The following is a 24,565-nucleotide window of genomic DNA, read 5'->3' as shown; positions in this document are numbered from 1 at the left end:
TTAATTGAAAAAGTATTTTAATCTCACTTAACGCATCTGGCCTTATAATATGGCCAATATCATATTTGCAATTATTTCCGATTACATGTTCTTATAACTCGTGATGATCCGTTTAAAATATTAGAACTTCGTGATATTGTTTTTCTGCGGGAAAATTTGATTTTATGAAGAGCAGTATAATTAGTTATATATTTCATCCATGCATATTTTATGTCATACATCTAGAGTGACACGCAGAGTTTTGCAACTAAAATGTTCATTGTACATATTGCATTCCATAATCTGCAGATCCTATTAAAAACATATCCTGAAGTATGATATGGTGATGACTTCATATTCAAGTTTCTTTTCATTGTTTACGTAACTAATCATCGTATGATATATTCACTAATCGAATTGGTGACACACGTGCGGTGTGTCAAGAGTGGAATAATTAGAAATTTCAGTAATATATTTTTCATTAGACTAATAGATGCGATGTTTTCCTCACATAATAGACAAGTATGATGCAATTAGCAGTTTGCGTAACACCTTATTTCAAACAATTCTGCAATGAACATGTAGATATTACCGGTCAAAACTGAATTTGGAAAGCTTGGGGGATGGCAAAATAATTTGACATTTAAAGGAACAGTTGAGTCTGAATTTTGCATTTACTTCAACGAAAATGTTGACTGTTAATGGTTGACTGAAATTTCAAAATATCCCACCCTGGTTGGATTAGAAATAATGAAGAAAACATTTCAAATTGGTGGGTAGAGCGAAAATGAAAACAAATTGGTTAAAGGTGAGAAATTAAATGCGGTATGTGATGACATAAACAAAGCTGTTTAATTTCCAGTGCGCAATACATTCTGTGGTCCCTCTTTATAGGTGTATACGCCCCAACACTTGTATTTGTTTAAAAAATCAGGCTAGCTCAGTGTTGCACTTAAGATCAAAGATCCCATATTTGTAGTCGGGGTAAATACTGTACACGCACAACATTTTTTACCTTTGATTAAACAACAGACAAGCTTTCGTTGGTCCCAATCATCCAATATCGGTTCTATCCTCATTTATCTTCTATTTTCGAACTTCTATTAGCAATTCTCTTCATCACACTTCAACTGTATAGCGATAGGCAAAGTACTCTTGTTGTCTGGTCTCCCCAAAGTAAAGGGTTTCACAAAGGTAGCTGCAGGGGCTAATGTCAGACGAGGATGGCGACCCGTGTGTAATTTGCTCCTTCCTTTATCCAAAGTGTAGGCTCTGTTTGTCATTCAGAGTAAGTACCATGGGATTTCTCGTTTAAATTTTTAGCACTGGCTGACAACTCGTGACCTTTCAGATAATATTAGTGAATACGATACTTTTTCGATTAAGTTTTATTTTATATCATAAACTGAGTAACCACTTAAATGAGTTATCCAAAGAAACATGCAATTGGGATTGTAATATTATACACGCATCAAATAAGTCAAATCATATCAGTTGATAGAACAATGGTTTAGAGTATACTGTCTACTTTGCGGTTAAATTGCTTTTTAAAACTCAAATTCAGAAAATGCAAGAACTACATCTGTTCTTATTTATCAATACATCTTTGTTAAACTCTGATATTTCTGAGGAAAACTGGAGCCATAATATATTTTAGCAGTTCTGTTATTTCACTGTACGTTATTAAACTTACATAAAGATTCATGGTAGTGAACCATCAGACATACATAGAAAGTTCAATCATAGGGTGTCTGGAAGTAAGCCATAAAATACCACGAATAGCATACTCTATTCTGCTTTACAAATACGTGTCCAGTCATCGCAAATACCGAATTACCTTTCCAATGTAATGTGTTCATATTTGTGGAAACGCAAAATTGCTGATAGGAATTGTAAAGGGGATTGAAGTGAAATAGTCTGACAGCATGTAAACTTCAATGCTTTCGTTCAAATGGCCTAAGAAGAGTTGAGATTTCTCGACAAGTAGTACCCGGTTCAATGCATATGTATAAATATGCATTCACATCAAATGTATTTTTTTTTCAATATGGCAGTGTCGAAGCTCTAGATCCGATCAGGAGTCATCCTCCATATAATGTCCTCCACTAAGTGTTATATCTGTGCTCCATGCACAGACCGTATACCATCACACACGCACTGTGAGACTCAGTTGCCTCTGGCACCAGTCACGGGTATATGTCCTGGACCCATGATGATTCCATACAGCGATCTTAGCTTCTCAACTAAGAATTACATTCAGGAGGATTTGCTGGATGCAGACACAGAATTTGAATATTAAATGTTGATCATGAAAGGCACATAAATGTATAAGAGATTATAGATATTGATTCACATACTTAATTGAGTGAGCATTTATCAATACTTAAGCAGTACTGCGTCTGGGGATACCCGAAATGGGCTTCACGCATTGTGATCACGAGTGACCAATTCAGGAATATACAAAGCGAAACTGATGTATTGCCTGAAAACCTTTTTTTATATAGCTGTCTTAAGCATATGTGATGCCCTTAGAGCAATACTTATCCCATCATATTAGCATCAGCGCATGAATCTGACTGTAAATATTGAACAATTCACTTAATTACTGCAAATTGCAAAAATGGTATATACCGGCTTCCGGCTATATCGCCAGCTGTAAGAGGCTTACATCCATCCACAGAGCAGCCTGCCTCACAGCATAGGCATTATCAACGTGAAGTGCAATTCTCTGCTTCAACGACCCCTCTGATAGCCGTTCTAGGTGGCAAACGGTACACATACTTCGTAAGTTGTGCTACAATCGATTCCAGGCTTGACAAAGTGTTAGCGCAAAATCAGAACCTATTCAAGTCTTCTACATCCCCACAATGAAACACGTTTTCGCAAAGATGTCTTTCGGTAAAGCTGGTATCGAGAAGCACCCTTCAAGTGTCTTTTAATATTATGCAGTAAACGTATGCAACGCATGTCAACATATAAATCCTGTGTGTGTATTGCGGGGGTGTGGGTGGGTGGGGGTGGAAAGGTAAAACACATCCTACTTCATGCCCACGACCTGACAAATATGAAGGTGTCCGCGTGACTTTCAGTTACAATCTTCTATAAAACTGAACTGAACATGCAACAGTATACAAAAACCTTAGTGATATCACTTTTGCCACTTGACGTGTGATTATGACGTTCATCTACGTTTTGCATATCCATACCTACTGCTATATTAACGTGCCAAGAGGCTGCATTGTGAGTGCACTTTGTTCATTAGTTAAAAAGGAAGGTTTACTCGACCCCCATGTGTCGTTCAATAAAGTATTATTTTGCCGTGAACTATTTTGGTTAAAGCTTTGAATTTATATATTATTCACATTTCACATGGAGGTAGAGCAAACTTGATGCCGAAGTTAAGACTGCCCTTGTGTTTTATTGGAGTTTGGTTTAAAATCAAATCTGTAATGACCTGTGACTTCAGTTGAAAATATTGAATGGGGCTTACTGAGGCGCTCTTCCAACTAATTGCCTGAACCCTTACGTTAAGAGACATTTACGCTTTAAACATAGATCAACACCCTTAAAATGGGTTGATTTATGATTTGTTTGTTTTTTGTTTGTTGTTCGAAGAGACCTTCCACTCTAATATTCCAGCTATATGACGGCGGGCTGTAAATAATCGTGTCTGGACCAGACAATCCAGGTACTGATATCACGCGCATCGACCCACGCAATTGGGATATGATAACATGCATCAACCAAGTCAGCGAGCCTGACCACCCGATCCCGTTTCTCGCCTCTTACGACAAGCACAGTCGTCTTTTACGGCACGCATGGGTGCTGAAGACATATTCCATCTTCACGGGTCGATTTATTATTCAAATAACTCATATTTCATTATGCGTCCAGTGTGTGGTTATCCATAATCCCAGGCAGCAATAAGCAGAATTTCAACTTAAGTTAGTATTTTAATATGCGTCAATTTAATCTCGAAACATCCCACAAGTGCATTGTGGGGCCGGGCTAACATGTAAACGCAGCCGAAGATCGGTGTCGTTGGTTATTGTGAGTTGAGGTGTTTCCACCCTAAACGCTAGAAGACGGTAGCAACTGCAAGCCATGAAATCGTGTACATACCTAGTTGTCTGCGCTACATACCGTAACCGGCGGCCTAAGACGTCGCCGTGGAACGAACATGGCAGGGTAACAGCAACAACAATCGTTGTGTGAGACTGCTGTATATTTATAATTTCCATCCGCTAATGCCATAACTTAAAATGTGTATTTTGTCGCAGGATTAAGTACAGTCGCCGTCCTGATCTTTCAGCATGAGTGATTACTTTTAAAATTACCATTTCTCAGGCATATCACAGAGATATGTTGACTGAGGGACTCCAGGGTTAAAAAGACATATCGCAAATATTTTATATTCCTGTGAAACACACGTGAAACAAAGTTCTGAAAGATAGTCAGAACAGGAGTAAGGCTTGGAATCGAACCCACAGCCAACGTTTCGGTAGCTGCATGTACATCTACACAGTGACACAAAAACTCAGCGACTTGTGACCATCATTAATACGTGATTGTCAAATACTGCTATTGGGTGCGTCCTGAACTTGCTTGTCTATCAGCATCCGAATTGCGCCGTACATGTGCGTGTGATATTTCATTGAGATCAATTTCCGAATCAGTTAATGTTGGTTCAGAAACATGCAGGTTGGAACATGTATCTGACACGGTTCTTGCAATTGACAGCATGACTACAAATCTATAATATAGGAACATGCATATGGAGGACTCTGAATGTCTAAATTAAATGAATTGTTAATACAAAGCTTATATAATTACAGACTGTCAGCATTTTGCATGACACGAAACTGCATTTGCGTGTTTTACATGATTGCACCATGCTCCTTACATGACAGTTCCCATCCTTCACAGCACAACTGACATAAAACTATTTCTGTAAATATGAGGCCTTCGTGATATACAGTAACTTAATCACACACTTATACAATATCATAATTCGTCATGAATGCATGTGAATATATCTTCCTGGGTTCCTTTTTGGTACATAGCTGCGTGTGCACACGAACTGCCCGGCTTGAAAAAGAAGTAGAAGTAATGTACTACTGTATTACATCCGTTGAAGATAACACTGTTGAATAAACATACTGCGATACACATTATGTAAGCATAGTGACATTGTACAAATCCCCTAATCTGCTTCCAGACGGACTACATACTCCCGATTGGCCGTTCTGGTTGTCATGAAAGACCATGCAAAGTGATATTCATCGACGCACTCTGTTACGACATATAGAACTTCCTGTTACTAATCGTGTGCTCCTTATTTGGAGTTGCTTAACGGTAATTACACCAAAGGATTTGCATGGACTTTTGCAATCTCAGAAAATAACCAAGTTCAATTCTGTCAAAACATTTGATTTTTTCAACTTTGTACACCCCTATCCCATACGATAAACTTTCAGGAAAACGTCAATCCTTCATTCATGGGGCATTTATCTGAAAGTGGTGAACATTGATAAGTTATCTCTTGTCAATTTGTCAAACATGAAAGCAAATGTCGTCTGAAGCAAATACTGAGAACGTACCATGTGCAACTTCCTCATAGATAAGATATGCTAACGGAAAAAAGTAACTGAAAACAACAACATAACATTTGGTCATTGGCCTGATCAATGTTTCATCATATCATATCTCGTAACAAAAAGCAGAGCGACACGCCCTTAAAGAGGGGTGGTGTAACAACTCAAAAAACAAAGTCAATATCGAGTATGACTAGCATTTGCGTTAATACACGCGAGTCAGCGGCGGCGCATTGAAGGCACCAGAAGATTGAAAACCGCCTGACCCAACTGGTTCTTGCCCTGTCGTGGACGTCTCTCCATCTCATCCCAGACATGGCAGCAAAGCAATGTTATCCTGCTGTTACAGGACGTTGTGTTCTTGCATTTGCACAAAGGGTAGAATATGATCATGAATGAGGTCGTCCCGGAAGCAGACGTCATGAGTTGGGAGATAACGTCTGCAGAGAGATGATATTGCGTTTCGATGAACATTAAAATGTCTAGTAATTTCGTTTTGCTCCCTACCTGTTTGCAGCATACTCACACCGCGTAGACAATTATTTCAACAAGCCGTGACACTGCGTAAGCGTTATTTACGGTTACGCTAAAGCGTTTTTACAATAATTTGTTTTGTTTTTGTTTGTTGTTTGACGCCGCACTCCACTCTAATATTTCAACTGTATGACGGCGGTCTGTAAATAATCGTGTCTGGACCAGACAATCCAGTGATTGATATCATGATTGATTGATATCCACGCACTTGAGATCGATGACATGCATCAACCAAGTCAGCGAGCCTGACCATCCGATCCCGTTAGTCGCCTCTTACGACAAACATAGTCGCCTTTCACTACAAGCATGGGTTGCTGAAGACCCAGTCTAGCCCGGATCTTCACGGGTCTGTTTTATGAGCTACCGACAGTTATACAATCAGCGTGTGCCGTTCATTTTCACAAACCACGTGCATGAGTATCATGCTCCCAACTAATACGTAAACATCCACATTGTGCGCCTTGTATGAACACGCACGTGCAAATTGTGAATCACGACCTTAAAGTCGAAGAGATGTCTTCGTGAATATGTATTGAAAGATGCAGTTTTTAATTTAAGAATAAAACAATTATACTTTTTTTAACTTTGAACTCTCCTCCCATCCTTTCTTATCTGTTTCATTTTGCAGGCGAGTCGGAATTTCTGTTTGGAATGACAAAATCAAAACACGGGATTTTGGCTAGGAAGTTGAAATTGAAGCATCAGGTATATCAATGATATCTGATATCGTCCACTAATGGTCAAATAGAGAAATAGATTGACCCGCCTGAACTTGAAATATATGTCACCAGTGAAACCGCCTCATCTGTTTCACATTTATATCGATGCTTAAAGATGTGGCAAAAAGGCTATCCACGAGACTGTATGACAAGAGGGACTTTCCCAATGGTCAACTTTCCCTTTATGCCGAGAAATAGTCCAGGAGCTTCAGCCCCTTGTGTCTACTATGCACGCCTTTTCACGTACAATTGACCATGCTCTTTCTGCGAAGATTTCAAACTTTAATATTGTTGCCGTGACGTCCACATTGAAATTTGATTCGAACCTCTTGAACAAATAGTGGTGTCATCATTGGTTGGTAGAATAATGTGAACTTTCAGCTTCATGGGGTTTCTGAGAAAACGTGAACAGGACACGACATAAATTGCTGCAACTATGTGCAATCATTGGGTTTTTTTAAATCAAGCTTTTAGGAGCCACATGACACACGTTTCGTGTGTGCATGTCTTTGGGGGCTCTATAAAACTTGTCCTTTAAACAGAGAATCTCCTTAATGTAGTTAGGGATTATGCCTTAATGTTTTGAGAGTTTTTCCTTTCTGGATGCATCTTTATAGATTTTAAAAGTGTTTTCCCGGAACACTTTGACACGAGCTATTTACGACTATGACGTTGCCATATTAACATACCACAAACGCAAAAGAACGCCATTAAATCTTTGGCAATTTTCCACGATTATGCTTGTCTTTGAAATGCATCCGACAGATACTGAAGAGCACATCTTCTAATTAAATTTTATGATCATTTGGATTTTTTCTTCATGCTACAAATTGATAACTCACAGTGTAGAAAGCATCAACGTCTCTGATGTTCAACACTTCTAGCTGCCCTTTAACTTTAAGTGGTTGTATCTTAATCACGAATACAGCTTCAGAAGTTATAATGATAGCTTTCCCGGCAATTAACACAAATTGCGATCGGAAATATCGATTTCAACATGATGTAGACGGAAGCTCGTTTCGTAATTTAAAAGAAACACACTTCGTATGTGTACCATTCGCTTACCGTTGTACATGCAACATCTTGCCCCATAACGTTAGTTCTACATATACATTTACTTCTTTTGACCTTAAACTATTTACTCAGAATAGTTACCTTGAAACTGGTAAGTTATACACCAACGTCATATTTTTATCCCACAGAATTAATCATAAGTTAGACAATCATCCTTTACATTTTCCAGAAAACTTGCACTCATTAAAGGAGGGATGATGTTTTAACTTGGTGTTGTTTGTTTACAGCAATGACATTGTTTATAGAGTATAACGTATAACAAACAAACTTTAAAATATATCGACAAATCTGTTTGCATATTTGCCATTTCAGTAAATGTCAAAAGCGTTTTGTAGAAGAAAACGCAAATTCGAATAAAATACAGGGAAGGATTTATAATTGAGAAATGATATTGATATAGATGACAATGATATTCTGTGAGGTAAAAACATTATGTTTACCAACAATCCGGGTTCAAATGTCGTTCTTCTTCATGGTACTACACAAATAACACAATTGCGTGTCTGAAACACGTCGCATACATGGTGAAGACCATTGCATGTGTGTGTGCATACCAACAGTTCGACATAACCGTGAAGTCCACCGTGTGCACATGATGGACCGCTTCTGCCTTGCTGTAGTTACAGCTGCCAACAATGGAATGCCTATTCACACAAAAACGGTCATACCATGGAGTCACCGGAATCCAGACTCCAATTCTGTCAACAACAACAACAACAACAACAACCTTTCTGTAAATGTATCATCACACAAACGATTGTATCGTGGGCCAAAGGCTTTACGCTAAATACATCTGTCTGTCCGTCTGTATTATTGTGTCATTCGCTGATGGAAGGGCTTGAGTATACATGAGAACCCGTGAATGTTATGCACAATATGCATTTGTGATAGAGAGGAATCGATTTGGTGGCGGCAACATGGTTTGGGTAGCAATCAACGCCAACTTCCGGCGTGATCTCATCCTTGTGCGTGGAGCTTTGACAGCCAAACGGTACGTCTGCGATTTTTTTTAGACCTGTGCTCAAACCACTTATGCACTGACGTCTGCAAGAACTGTTTCAGCACGATAACGCTCGACGTCACACCGCAAGGATGACTTGAGACTTTTCACAATAAGCAGGGATCAATGTGATGAACTGGACTGCAATATCACCGGACGTTAACCCAAATGAAACCAAGTGGGATGTCTTTTGACGTCGTGTACGCCAGCGCTAACCACCGCCAAATAACGTCATACGACCTCGTTCCGGAGGAACATTCCCGCAGGGGATGTGAGACGTTTGTGTGACTCTTGTCAACGTCCATGTGCGCCGGCCTCTGAAGCTCGTTCAAGCTTCTGACTGTTTCATGGAAGGTTTCTAATTTTATTTGTGGCTGTCATTCGTGAAATGTTATTGTCTGATGATCATTCACTATTTTCACATTAGACATGTACGTTTTGTAACTCCTTTTTCGAAAATGGATTTGTTTGTTTGTAGTTGAACACCGTACTCAGCAATATTCCAGCTGTATGACGGCGGTCTGTAAATAATCGTGTCTGGACCAGACAATCCAGTGCTTGACATCATGAGCATCGATCCGAGCAATTAGGATACGATGACATGCATCAACCAAGTCAGCGAGCCTGACCATCCGATCCCGTTAGTCGCCTCTTACGACAAACATAGTCGGCTTTTACGACAAGCATGGGTTGCTGAAGACATATACTATCCCGGAATTGTCAATGTGTATCAGTGTAAATGTATTGCCGGTGACCTGAACTATCTATCATTGATTCATTTTCAGCTCTTATGTTCTTCTATCGAATCTGAATAATACTGAATTATTTCAACCAAACTATTGGTAAGATTATTATCATATTTATCTTCTTACTGGTATACCCATGTATGGTTAGTTTTTTTCCTGTTTCATTTGCAAGTGTAATTAAATGTGTTTGCTTGTAAAGTAAATCTAGGAACAATTAAGTATTGAAGGAAATGATTATATCCATCATTCCATGTACATTTTAGATGGTTAACACAGAATACGTACATGTATGTATTTAATACATGCATTCCTTGAACCACATCTTGCTTACATCATACACTAGAATCAAAATGCGGGCAAGCGGACGAACAAACTGCATCTGTATTCTTAGTTATAACGTGTAATTAATCTTTTGTAAACGGTTGCATGCGGTTTGTACTTATCCTTCCAAACAAAGTCTTCCTGTCTGGTTCCGAGATTAGTCAATACAAATAAGGCGATAGATCACGCAACAAAGCCCATCGAGACACATTTTTAATCAACTTGAAATCATCTCATTTTATTCTTGTAAATTAGAGGATAATACTTAAACTAACATAATCCAGGTAAACTTGATAACTGAATGAAGGTGGTATGAAGGGGTGACAAGCATGTGTCCCTGTTGACCAGTTGCAACCCGGATTTTCACGGGGTGACAAGCATGTGTCGCTGTAGACCAATTCAAACCCGGATTTTCACGGGGTGACAAGCATGTGTCGCTGTAGACCAATTCAAACCCGAATTTTCACGGGGTGACAAGCATGTGTCGCTGTAGACCAATTCCACCCCGGATGTTCACGGGGTTGACTAGCATGTGTCGGTGTTGACCAATTCCAACCCGGATTTTCACGGGGGTGACAAGCATGTGTCGGTGTTGATCAATTCCAACCCGGATTATTACGGGGTGACAAGCATGTGTCGGTGTTGATCAATTCCAACCCGGATGTTCACGGGGTGACAAGCATGTGTCGGTGTAGACCAATTCCAACCCGGATGTTCACGGGGGTGACTAGCATGTGTCGGTGTAGACCAATTCAAACCCGGATTATCACGGGGTGACAAGCATGTGTCGGTGTTGATCAATTCCAACCCGGATTATTACGGGGTGAGAAGCATGTGTCGGTGTTGATCAATTCCAACCCGGATTTTCCCGATGGATGACAAGCATTTGTCGCTGTAGACCAATTCCGCCCCGGATGTCCACGGGGTTGACAAGAATGTAGACCAATTCCAACCCGGATTTTCACGGGGTGACAAGCATGTGTCGCTTTTGATCAATTCAAACCCGGATTTTCCCGATGTATGACAAGCATTTGTCGCTGTAGACCAATTCCAACACAGGTTTTCACGGGGTGACAAGCATGTGTCGCTGTAGACCAATTCCAACCCGGATTTTCACGGGGTGAAAAGCATGTGTCGCTGTAGACCAGTTCCAATCCGGATTTTCACGGGATGACAAGCATCTGTCGCTGTAGACCAATTCCAACCAGGATGTTCACGGGGTGAAAAGCATGTATTGCTGTAGACCAATTCCAACCCGGATTTTTACGGGGTGAAAAGCATCTGTCGCTGTAGACCAATTCCAACCAGGATGAAATGTCTTTTGTGTAATCAGATAGCAACCAATAGAATAAAAGTGATGTTGAAAATCACTAAAATCTCAGTCATGTATCATATTCAGAGGTAAAAGACTGACTGTTCAGGTAAAAATCTATATTTTATCATAGAGCTTGATTTCCTTTAAATACGCTAAACTCAAGTGATTAGAAACTGTGGTAAAAAGTTCAGATAAGGTACGAACATTACCATAAAAACGTTGTCTGACAAGTGCAAAATCAACACATTCCAGCAGAATGTGCTTCATAGTAAGAGTGCTATGGCAAGGTATACAAAAAGGTGGATCTTCACCCTTCAATAAATATGAATGTGTATAATAACTGTGTCCAATGCGGCATCGCTGCAAAACAACTTCATCATGACGATATAAACCAGAATGTGCGTGACCACCAATCAGTGGTTTGATAGCATGAAGTTTGTTCATAATCTTTGTATTCCAACTTTTTTGCCAATGGTCATTCACATATTGTCTGATGGAAGGTTTTAGATCAGAATATGGGAAGTTTGTGTTGGAAATTGGTTTATTAAGAGCAGCTTTTGCCGAAGAATCTGCTTTACAGTTACCACTGATGCCAACATGACTGGGCAGCCAGGATGTTCACGGGGGTGACAAGCATGTGTCAGTGTAGACCAATTCCAACCCGGATCCCCACGGGGTGACAAGCATTTGTCGGTTTAGACCAATTCAAACCCGGATGTTCACGGGGATGACAAGCATGTGTCGGTGTAGACCATATTACATCCCGGATTTTCACGGGGGTCGTCAAGCATGTAGACCAATCCCAACCCGGATTTTCACGGGGATGAGAGGCATCTGCCGCTATAAACCGAATCCAACCCGGATGTTCACGGGGGTGACAAGCATGGGTTGCTCAAGACAAATTCTAACCCTCATTTACATGTACAGTTTCTGCAGACGACTTCCATTTAATAAGTCAAGTCGCACTCTGTTACAAAAGTATACACCCAAGTTTAACACTTATATACGTACTAGTTTATGTAACTATATATACATATATATAATAAAATAATAAAGTCCACGTTATTTTTTAGTTCATCATCTTCTTTATATCAGTTTCAGACATGGTATATATTTATTATATATTAGGGGCGGTCGGGTAGCCTAGTGGTTAAAGCGTTCGCTCGTCACGCAGAAGACCCGGGTTCGATTCCCGACATGGGTACAATGTGTGAAGCCCATTTGTGGTGTACCATACTCACTCACTCACTCACTATTATATATTACATGTACACCGAGTGAACATTTACCTCATTTTTTTATATATATACGAGTGATTTCTTCAGGTGTATAAGCATCCCAAATACAAAAAAAAAACAGTCCATATTCGTGCTTGTCAAAACTCCTTTATGCACACAAGATCTTTCGCCGTTCAACGCCTCTTCGGGTGTAATGAAACCTTAACGTACATTATTGTCATTGGCGACCTACAACAGTAGTATTTGTGGCGTCATAATGCCTATGGCGTAACAGTGACAATAGAGGGAGAAGTAAAGCGTAGTCGTAGGCTACAGCCAACGTTATGTTTTTGACGTCATAAAGCCTATGACGTCATAGTGATAATAGTGGGAGGCGTAAATACATTATGGTGTGACTGCACAAATACACATTGAGCTATTTGGGGTATTTTTATACATTATACTTTTGAATTAAGTTCAGGTTTCAATGTTTATATTTTGTAATAGCAATCATCATTATATTTTACATGTACAAACATTATATGTGGTGGTGGGGTAACCAAATATGTAAAAACCGCTCGTCAAACCTAAGACCCGGGTTCGATTCCCCACGTGGGTAAAACGTGTGAAGCTCTGGTGTCCTCCTGCTGGATATTGCTAAAAGCAACGTTAAACCATACTTACTCACAAATATAATATAATATATATCAGTCCATTATTCATTGGTTGGTCCCGACTGTATGATAATTGTGGGGAGAGTCGGCCAAAATCTGTTAGTCAGATTCTGTGTCTCATTGTGTGTCATTGTGTATCATTGTGCCCGATAGCGTGTGGTGTTGTTCATGCTTTCATCCATCGATTATTTGCACGTATCCGTGATATCTGGCTCTAGCTGGAATATTGTTGACTCCGGCGTTACACAATTTTTAACGTGTCACTCACATATGTCATTTTATAATGATTCTAGTAGAGAATTTCAGCTCTTGGAATTTTTGAACATGCTTCATTAATGAGATCTGAACATCCGAGAGCCGTCCAAAATGCCACTCTCATTAGTGTAAGTAGACGTTAAGAAGTTGCTACCATTAGCGATAGGGGAAATTCATCGATTTCTACAATCAATATATATCCTGTCTATTTTCCGACTGATATATCTGATGTAGGAGTTCAGTACCGAAATGTCTGGGATTATCGATCTTTCCGAATCAATAGTAAATCTTAAGAATATGTTTAACTTGAAAAGTACATGAATGAAACAGCTATATGTCCCATTTGCTGCTATCACAATTAAATTCAAGAAATATGAAAAACTGAACTTCGGATATTATCATATTGCCTAAATGGAACAGTCGCTCTTTAGCAGAAGCACTATTTCCATTCATGTACTTCAGCTGGTGTGAGTGGACATGCATGTACATTTGTTAAGACAGTTAAGATCTGGACCCTTCACACACGGCCTATCTTGTCAACAATTGGTCTCGTCTCTGTGGGATTTACAGTAATTTCTGATTCAGTCACATTCAACCTGTTAATTATCTCCCGCCCAAACTAGGTTTTACGTTGGATATACAAATGCGCTCAGTCCGTCGATTCTTCCGTCACGTTTCGTTTCTGGAGTATAACTCAATATTTCTTCATGAACCTTTGTCTAAACCTGAGGCATGCCATGAACTGGTGCCTTTTGCTCTTCGTGTGTGGGTGTTTTTCGTTTCGAAGGGAACGCTTTAGTTCACATGAAGCTACATGTAGGGACAATTTCGGGAGCATAACTCATACTCGGTTTATCAACGTTGTGAAACTTTGCCAACACAGCCAAGTGCTGAAGTGCTCCTTTTGTTGATAAGCGAAGATTTACTGTATTCTTTTTGCTTTCCCAAGGCAACAAGTATGACATAGGTTCAAATGAGGTTAGGATTCGTTACCGGAATATAACTCATACATCGTGCAATATTTGTTGTGTGAACTCATCAGATATCATACATAATACAACACTGTTGAAATTCCGGGTACCAAATTAAAAGGTCCAATATACCTATGCTCGTTTTAAAGGGCGACTAAATGGATCGGGTGATCAGGTTTGGTGACTTGGATAATTGTGTACATTGTGGCGTGGCGTTTCTCATTATGCAGTGATGATAAAAAGGCATTATACATCAATTCCGGAATTGTTTTTTTTTCTATTTAGTTATAGAATCTTTACAATAGTATATGTGATTATGTTATAACATGAAAAGCTCTGTCTATTGGAAAATACTACTACTAATTCACGCTGGTATCCAAGGTATTGAAATCATTTACACAACAGAGGGAATCATATGGTTTTGTCATCAATCACTTTGTAAGTTGAACTCACCAGCTTTAGGATTAACCTTGCAATGCCGTATAATACCTTCTCTATGTGTTTGTATGCGAGGGGGAGGGTATGTCGATGACATTGATCCAAAGTTATATCTTTTCTTCAATTTGATATCTTTCTTAAATAAATAATTTCTTCATGTGCAATCAAGTAAGAAGATATCAGATATGTATTATGAATGGTAAAAGTGAAATCCTAACAGTAATTCCCTGCAAGTAATTACTTGTAATATCAATATTGGACATCTAACATCGATGTTTTCCTACTGATCATATTATCTATGTATACACTGTAAGTGTTGTAGATTATATGTTTCTTGAACTACGAGTTGCTGTGTATATTAGACAACATTGTATTTCACATGATAAATATTGTATATTTCATATATAAACTTATCTTCAACATGAAGTTTGGAAATGAGGTCACCACCATATGTTAATTATAATCCATCTTTTCTATTGTAGAAAAGTACAAAAATGCATTTAAGTCATTCCAGAATTACTATCTTGAAGCAGTATTCATGTGTTCTTTGTAAACGGGTTACATGTACATGTATTGGACATGAAGGTCACATGGAAATGTCCGTTTTGTCTTGAATTGCTTCTAAATCGATCTGGGGGCTTTTCATTATCCCCACATGTATGTATGTCCCCCTCAAAGATACAGCTGGAATACAAAAATTCAGCACTTCAGTCAGTTCACTTACCCGTCTGTATATATAATAACCTTCTTCAAGTACTCAACCGTTATAAATCCGCCCATTTCACACAACTAATGCCTTCTCAATGTCGCTCAAAAGAAACGTTACCATCAGAATGTATTCTCGGATCAACAATTTTTGGTTGCTGACAACTTAATACTCCGGTCATGTTGCACAAGAAATCCGTTCTCTATAAAAAAAAAAAAACCATCCAGAAAGAAGAAGCATCTGCATTCATTATCTACTTAACCATTATCATTAGATGCTGACTGGTGATAACATGATAAAACTGGAACTGTCAGTCTTACCAAGTATTGTAACTTAACATTGTGTATTCCAGTTTTTCATGTAATCTGAAATATGTACACATGCCATGTTAGCAGTAATATATGTACACACGAACTAGACAGCTACAAATTCAAAACACTGTTTACTGTATTGTCATCCGCAGTGCCGAATTCTTAACACACACATTGCTTTAAAGCTTTGAAAGAATAAATCACTGTGTTTAAATTAAATGTCACCACGTGTGCAGTTAATACAATTACACTTATCACTTATCACTTATTAATGTCAGTGAATATTTAAAGTGCTTGTAAGATGAAGAACAATGTAGTGTATATTCATATAAGCTAATTCTCGGTAACAGCGTAGATTATATAATCATCACAGCATGTGTGATACTGACAATTGTTACGTGTTGATATCCAACTTAATCCCGAAATCGGTACGTCCAGAACTCAATTTGAAATCGTTAAATAACCACACAATATCAGATAATAGTAATCAAATTATATTTAAACATACAGGGTCAGGTTTCCGATCAAAACAAAAACACAGCAATAAATAACAGGCGCTATTATATAAGTCCATTATGTCCATAATTTGTCACAGTCGATTGTCTTAAATGAGGTACGTACATGTACTCCATCGCCGTTTTCAATTTAGTATTGAGCCCGCACTGGGCAAGTAGATAAGTCCGAAGTCCGGATGTCTAAGGCCTCGAATCACCCGTTTCTGGCTTTCGTAGGTACAGCCAACCTTCTAGAAAACGTTACCTCGCCAAGTGTCTCGAACAAGGTAGTCTGTCCCAGAACCAACAACAATTTAGGGAGACAACTCAATTTACAAAGGCGGACAACTCCGGTACTCTGGTTGTCACATATCACTATTAAATCCCGGGATTATACGAGCGCCTAAATCTGCTGCCACTAACAATCATCATAGCGAGTGGGTGAGTATGGTTGTACGCCGCAATCTTTTACCGAGCAGTCTTCCATCAATATCACGGCGGGGGACACCACAAACGGGTTTCAGACATTGTACTCATGTCGGGAATCGAATCCGGATCTTCGACGTGACGAGCGAACGCTGTAACCACTATGATACCCGACCGCCTCACAATCATCAGCGATTTACTTGAATAATCTTCTGCTACATAACATAGTGTAAAGAAAAATTACTATATCCATGGATGTCAAACAGCCATGCATCTTTATTCAGGATTAATGAATGGGGGCCTATTGGTACCATAGAAGTTACGCCGTTCACTCCTCACACAGAGTACAGCGCGAAGCCGATTTCTTGGGATACGTGCCCTGGTGTTGCTGGAATATTACTAAAACGGCATTCAACCATAATCAACCTGTCAAAAACGGACATATTCTGGTACAGAAAAATAAACTTTCTTGTGATCACAACGCACAATGTAGGTATAACTAGATAAATGATGTCATCGTGACAAGCAATGTCTTATATTATACAAATGTCTTAAAGTACATGTACATGTAATCCACCGTTCACCTTAACATTGTAATATAATTACAATTTGTCTGTGTGTATTCTGTTCATTCTCAGGTTTCGTTTCGATATATCAATGTTTCTGGCAGGTCGCCTCAGACGACTGGGCCACCCGTGCCCCCAGAATATTTAAATATCGTATACGTCAATGTACTGCCGATATAAAGCAGTACAGCCGTCGAAAGTCGCGTTATTTATCAAATGAGAATGATTTAACATCATTTTACGACAGATCACATATTGTTTACATCCTGTGACTGTCATTGTCCCATCGTGTGGTGACTCAAAGTACGGTAACACCTCATGAATAGATATATTTCCACACGTTAGAAATTACATGTAAATGAGAACGATTTAATGGTTTTCGAAAAGCCATGTAGATTAACATTTTATGTGGTCAACCTGTTTCTTAACTTTACTATTAATTATCCTTTTTATCCAAAAGACGGTGAGTGTTTTTTTTTGTACTTGGCATTGTAGTCATTAAAAGTGCCCTGAGCAATAAACTGCACAAATCCCTTCTTTTCCCTTTTGTAAAGTTACAATAAACATCTTAAAACAAAGCTAAACACTCTGAATACAGACAGTGGACATCCTTATGTCAACAGTAATTCGACTGTCTACACCGTAAAAGCTTGCTTAGCCGTATCAGTAATAACCTGGGCAAACAGTTCAGCTAAGACGCCGAAACGACGATTTCAGTTGATGTCATATCCACGGTACTAAATCAAACCCTCAACTGAGGTCTGTTTAAAGCAGTCACGGGGGTAGCCTTATAAAGAAGTTAGTTGTGATCGGAGAAGCATTAAAGTATAATATCGTGTCACTGGGTGTTCTAATTACTTCCACACAAGCGCTAGGTGCGAGACTCTAATAGTTCTGTCAGTGGACTATAATGCAAAATCCAAATCAATCAAAACGCACCAGCTGATGATGAATGGTCATAGCATGGAGGTGGAGTCTAGCTGGAGCGGCAAACCCTCCGTTTCCTTTCTTACCAACTAGAACGCTCTGGCTTGCAGACTCTTATTCGCTTCCAGAAGTGTTATTCTTAAAACACTGGTATTAGATGAAGGAGGGAGAGAGTCTTCTGGACATGCCCACAAGGGGATGTCATTACCTTTTGTCTTGCTTTGAAAGAAAGTATAGATCATGTCCTAATTTGGTGATCCGTCAAAGCATTACCAATGGACAGTTGATTATTTGAGTCGAAATGTGTGTCTCCATGATGGTTGACAAATGGGGTTGCCCTTCGATCATAACGGTACAGTGAACCAGTGGAGTCAGCTTAATCGTTTTCTGGCGAAGGAATTCAAATGAGTGCTTCGTTATCATAAACATTCAGCGATGATCCAGGAAAACTTCTCGGAATCTATGGAGAAAAGTTCCAGCAATTCTTCTGATATTCTGTTTCCTGTGCTGAAACAACCACTGTACATGATAATCATATACTCTTTTGCCTATGCGGTGGTTTTCTTGACATCAGTGATTGGGAATACAATGGTGACTTCCGTTGTTATTAAGAAAAGGAGCATGCATTCTGTCACGAACTATTTCTTGGTGAATTTGGCAGTAGCCGATATTCTTGTCACCGTGTTCTGTGTGCCTGTCAATCTGATGATTAATCTTTATAACGGTAAGTGATTATAGTAATAGAAACCACTGACTGGGTAATGAAATGAAAATGGCAATAGGTCGCACAAAGTAATCTTGTAGGGCTATTTTTCACTATGTAATTGAATTGGTATTCCTTTTTTAATTGCCATTTCTTTCTTTTCATCCGTGCGCTTAAAGAAATGAAATTTAATTCATTTTTTTAAACATTCCACCGTTACAGGAAATAAATGTTCTTGTCCAAAAGATATAATTTCGTTTAACCAAATCCTTTCTGAACTCGATTCTATTAAACTAAACCCTTCCTCAAGCACAATTACTCTGACTCAAACGAACGCCACCTTCATGTGAATCATGCACCGCCACGGTCAAAGTTGGAATTGCTCATTGAAACGTTGGTTTTTCAATATCATTAAATCTGCACCGGTTTCGGTAAAAATGTTTCGATTACAATTCACACTGTGACTAAGGATTCGATTTCTCGAACTGAAATATGAATAGTTATGTCATGATAAATAAACTGTCCCCATTTCACAAAGACTTGTTTGTGAAATAGGTTGCGTGTGATGCAGATTTTGACAGGATTTCAGGCATGGCAGCTATAGCGAATATTATGTAATAAAAAACTGTTCTTAGGTTCCATTGCTGTTCATGTATGTTTTATCTTAGGGGCGATGTGGTAGTTAAATGGTGGTCGCTGGTCACGCCAAAGGCCCGGATTCAATTGCTAGGTGGGAAGATTGTTTGAAACTCATTTTTTGTGCTAGCCGCTGTGATGTTGCTGTGATATCGCTAAACGTGGCGTAAAACCGAACTCACTCACTCCTGTTCTATTTTGGGACCTGCTGGTCTCAAAGAGTTCGGTATATCCGGATTAACCTATATTTAATGAAACATTGAGCATGATGAAAGGATAAATATATAGTCCTGAATATTATGATTGGTCAGGTCGCATATGCCTATTAACGGCACACATAGCAATTAAGGCCAGACACTTCAGCAGGTATTGACAGACCATGTTAGAGATCAATACGGAGTAGCCAAATCTGAGTAGGACTTTCAGCTTATGATGTTCAACACTCATACTTATTCAATATCCAATGCGATAATATGTCACGTTCTGGCTTTGTTACATTGTATACTTTATTTATATCTTTGAGTATCAACATGTGTCAGGTTCGGCATGCAGTGGAATGCCTTGGTCTCGTTCACAAAGCGATCGCGACTCTATTGTCACAAGCTAATGATATAGTAAGAACGTACAATTGACTCTCCTTTTTGTAGAGATTTCTTATGATTATGGAAATGTTTTTGACGATTTGAATTGCACTAAATCTAAAAGGCATTAGCAGTCCTCTTATGGACTTTCGTGCAATTGAGATGTTTGACATTTTCATAGTATTCCAAATATGTAATGACTCCATTAACAAAACAATACCTTCTCCACGATATAAATAAAAGTGACACAAAAAAAAGCAACAAAGACCATTTCAATAATCATAAGAAATCAACTCTTGTCATGAGAAGTTTGACGCTCTTCCAAATCTTGGTAAAAAGAGCATGCAAGTTTCAGTTTAACAATAACAGCGCTTTTTAAACTAATCGCTAATACTAATTGAGGTATGCTTACGTTTCTTTTACAGTACACGAGTAGATGATAAAGAATTATGTACTGCTCATTATGCAGACACTATTATAACTTCATGTTGGACTAGAAACAAGCTTATCAAGGCTGTACGTATGGATATTAAGTTATTCATTAGTCCTACTCTCTACAAACTGGCCACTCCGTCTGCAAATACACCATGCTTACGAGCCACTTCGATCAGTCCCTGCGAGTTATCGTCCATAAAATGAATCCAATATCACTGCCGTCGTAAATCCACGTTATGTGGCGATGACATTAGGCTTCTCCTACCTCTCATCGTGTCGAAGGAATCACGAAATATGCATGCTTAATTCGAACATTATTATGAGAGTCCTACATGTTACCGAAACTGCCAAATACAATAACATAACTCTTCCGTTGATAGCATTGCCCCGTGGTATGTCTGATCCAGACTCGAGTATTTACAGGTCACCATCATATGGCTGGAATAAATATTACTGCACCGTAAAACAACATGCTACCATGAATTTGGAAAATACTCGATTCTGAATGGTCAATCAAAGGTATCAAATCACAATAAACCCGCTCTTATTAATTTGACGACGGCATCACCGCGGAATGTAATATTGTTGGTTTAATACTCTTTTTATAGTCTTTAAATAATTATGTTTACAATCATATGCTACTAAAACTAAGTCAATATACTCCATATCGTGCAGAAAACACAATAGAGATCTACAAGGAGAATGTATTTCAACGAAGAGCTTGCTATTTGGCACTTTTCTATATACGACTGTGCCGTCATATATTTTGCTTCACAATCAATGAAGAACGAAACATTTGGAAGGTTTGTTAAGTTTTTCTTCAGGGGAGCCCATCTCATGTTAGCTTATGAAGTTGCCGTGCTACATGCTTTAAGTGCCTGTCATAAGTTCGAATGATGTATTATGGTGAAAACAAACTGCTTGAGCATATAGAGTGCTGTATTTTGTTTAACGGTTGTTATTGGTGATTCCTTAAATTCTGACCGACAACTCATTCAAAACACTCGACTCAACGCAAGCCGCTTTACTCAATGTATTTTCTATATCATGTTTTCAATGTAGATAAAGGTTACCTGTAGATTTAACCGCGATATATTTAACATTTGAAACCTTTGCTGCGGGTTCGGTTCTAAATTCAGTTTAGCGTGTATGTTTATCTACTAATTTACTGACTCACTCGAAAACAGCTTAAGTCAACTGACAATTTGAATTCGTTCAATTCGTATCAATATTAACAAGATAAGTCTCCTGACATCACTTGAGCATTATTTGGAATTGGAGATGTAAGTGAGTGGGTTGAATATATTCGCTGCATTATCAAGTCACATCAGGTCGAGGGACAAAAAGAAGGGGCTTCACATATTGCTCTCGCATGGGGGAATCGGACTCTGCCTTCGGCGTAACTGGCGATGCTGTAACTACTACGTTTAGCTAAGCTGCCCCACTCACCCCAGCTGGTACTTGAACCACGCACCAGATCATAAGAGTCACGTATTCGTGTTGTGTGTCCTACTATATACTGTCATGTAACACATCAATACCACAACCATACAATGGCAAGATTAAAGCATAGAATAGCAATGATAGCAATGTTACTTTTAGAATAAGTTCACACGTACCATTATTGACTTAAGTGACGTCGAGGAAATCAATAAAATAAATGGGCAAACACTACATTCATGTATGTGACAATATACACACCATCACACTGCAAGACTGTTGTGTTGTTTTAGTTTTCAGTAAAGCTGAAAGTTCTTGAGGATCGAGTGTAGTGTCTTACCGTAAGTGGGGGACGTTTGGTACCTACTACAACCGATAAGTCACAAGGACATGTGCCACCAGGACATGACGCAGGTCGCCATAGGAACCATGAGTCACTGAGTGAATGAGTATGATTTTTCGCCGCTTTTAGCATTATTCCAGCACGACGGGGGACGCAAGAAATAAGCTTCACACATTGTTCCCATGCTGGGAATCGAACCAGTCTTTGGCGTGACCAGCGAACGGTTTAACCACTAGGCTACCCCACCGCCCCGTATTACTATTATGATAAAACTTCTGTTATTCTCATTTGGGACAAAAGTAAGTTTGGTCAACGGTGAAATAACATTGGAAATGTACATTCAACGCCGGATATTTTGCGAATATTATTTGATAATAAACACTGTTCCTAGGTTCCATTACTGTTCATGTATGTTTTATATCTTAGGGGCGATGTGGTAGTTAAATGGTGGCCGCTGGTCACGCTAAAGGCCCGGATTCAACTGCCAGATGGGAAGATTGTTTGACACCCATTTCTAGATCTTGTGCTAGCCGCTGTGATGTTGCTGGGATATCGCTAAACGTGGCGTAAAACCGAACTCACTCACTCCTGTTCTATTTTGGGACCTGCTGGTCTCAAAGAGTTCGGTATTTCAGGATTAACTTGTATTTAGTGAAACATCAATCATGATGAAAGGATAAAAATATTGTCCTAAATATTATGATTGGTCAGGTCGCATATGCCTATTAACGGCACACATAGCAATTAAGGCCAGACACTTCAGCAGGTATTGACAGACCATGTCAGAGATCAATACGGAGTAGCCAAATCTGAGTAGGACTTTCAGCTTATGATGTTCAACTCTCATACTTATTCAATATCCAATGCGATAATATGTCACGTTCTGGCTTTGTTACATTGTATACTTTATTTATATCTTTGAGTATCAACATGAGTCAGGTTCGGCATGCAGTGGAATGCCTTGGTCTCGTTCACAAAGCGATCGCATCTCTATTTTCACATGCTAATGATATAGTAAGAACGTACAATTGACTCTCCTTTTTGTAGAGATTTCTTATGATTATGGAAATGTTTTTGTCGATTTGAATTGCACTAAATCTAAAAGGCATTAGCAGTTCTCTTATGGACTTTCGTGCAATTGAGATGTTTGACATTTTCATATTATTCCAAACATGTGATGACTCCATTAAAAAAAAGCAATACCTTCTCCACGATATAAATAAAAGTGACACAAATAAAAGCAACAAAGACCATTTCAATAATCATAAGAAATCAACTCTTGTCATGAGAAGTTTGACGCTCTTCCAAATCTTGGAAGAAAGAGCATGCAAGTTTCAGGTTAACATTAACAGCGCTTTTAAACATATCGCTAATACTAATTGAGGTATGCTTACGTTTGTTTTACAGTACATGTGTAGATGATAAAGAATTATGTACTGCTCATTATGCAGACACTATTATAACTTCATGTTGGACTAGAAACAAGCTTAGCAAGGCTGTACGTGTGGATATAAGTTATTCATTAGTCCTACTCTCTACAAACTGGCCACTCCGTCTGCAAATACACCATGCTTACGAGCCACTTCGACCAGTCCCTGCGAGTTATCGTCCATAAAGTGAATCCAATCTCACTGCCGTCGTAAATCCACGTTATGCGGCGATGACATTTAGGCTTCTCCTACCTCTCATTTTATCGAAGGAAACATGAAATATGCATGCTTAATGCGAACATTATTATGAGAGTCCTACATGTTACCGAAACTGCCAAATACAATAACATAACTCTTCCGTTGGTAGCATTGCCCCATGGTATGTCTGATCCAGACTCGAGTATTTACAGGTCGCCATCAATTGGCTTGAATAATTATTACTGCACCGGTAAACAACATGCTACCGTGAATTTGGAAAATACTCGATTTTGAATGGTCAATCAAAGGTATCAAATCACAATAAACCCGCTCTGATTATTTTGACGGCCGCATCACCGCGGAAGGCAATATTGTTAGTGTAATACACTTATTATAGTCTCTAAATAATTATTAGGAAGAGCTTATATGGATGTCAACTTCTTGATCGTCAACATTAGGAACTTACTTACTTACTTATATTGGAGATTTAACGTGCGCTTTCCGACTGCAAGCGTATGTCGCACACGGGCCC

The 24,565-nt window shown here is 38.9% G+C and overlaps 1 protein-coding gene across 2 annotated transcripts in view; it reads left to right on the top strand.

Annotated features, from left to right (window-relative positions):
* LOC139468933 (neuropeptide SIFamide receptor-like) overlaps window positions 1–24,565 on the top strand; it is an 80,253-nt gene that overhangs the window by 36,350 nt on the left and 19,338 nt on the right. The window contains exon 1 of one of the 2 annotated variants that reach the window (XM_071251074.1): window positions 18,437–18,991. The exons of the other annotated variant lie outside the window; for it this stretch is intronic. Coding sequence (XP_071107175.1) covers window positions 18,703–18,991 — 289 coding nt within the window. The 5' untranslated portion in view covers window positions 18,437–18,702. Of the gene's footprint in view, window positions 1–18,436; window positions 18,992–24,565 lie in introns of those variants that run through there. 2 annotated transcript variants of the gene reach the window in all.

The sequence above is a fragment of the Haliotis cracherodii genome, unplaced genomic scaffold (assembly GCF_022045235.1).
Source record: "Haliotis cracherodii isolate W230 unplaced genomic scaffold, xgHalCrac1.p SCAF_2, whole genome shotgun sequence".
Lineage (NCBI taxonomy): Eukaryota > Metazoa > Mollusca > Gastropoda > Lepetellida > Haliotidae > Haliotis > Haliotis cracherodii.
Note: the sequence above shows the minus strand (reverse complement) of the source record. Positions and strands in the feature narration are given on the sequence as shown.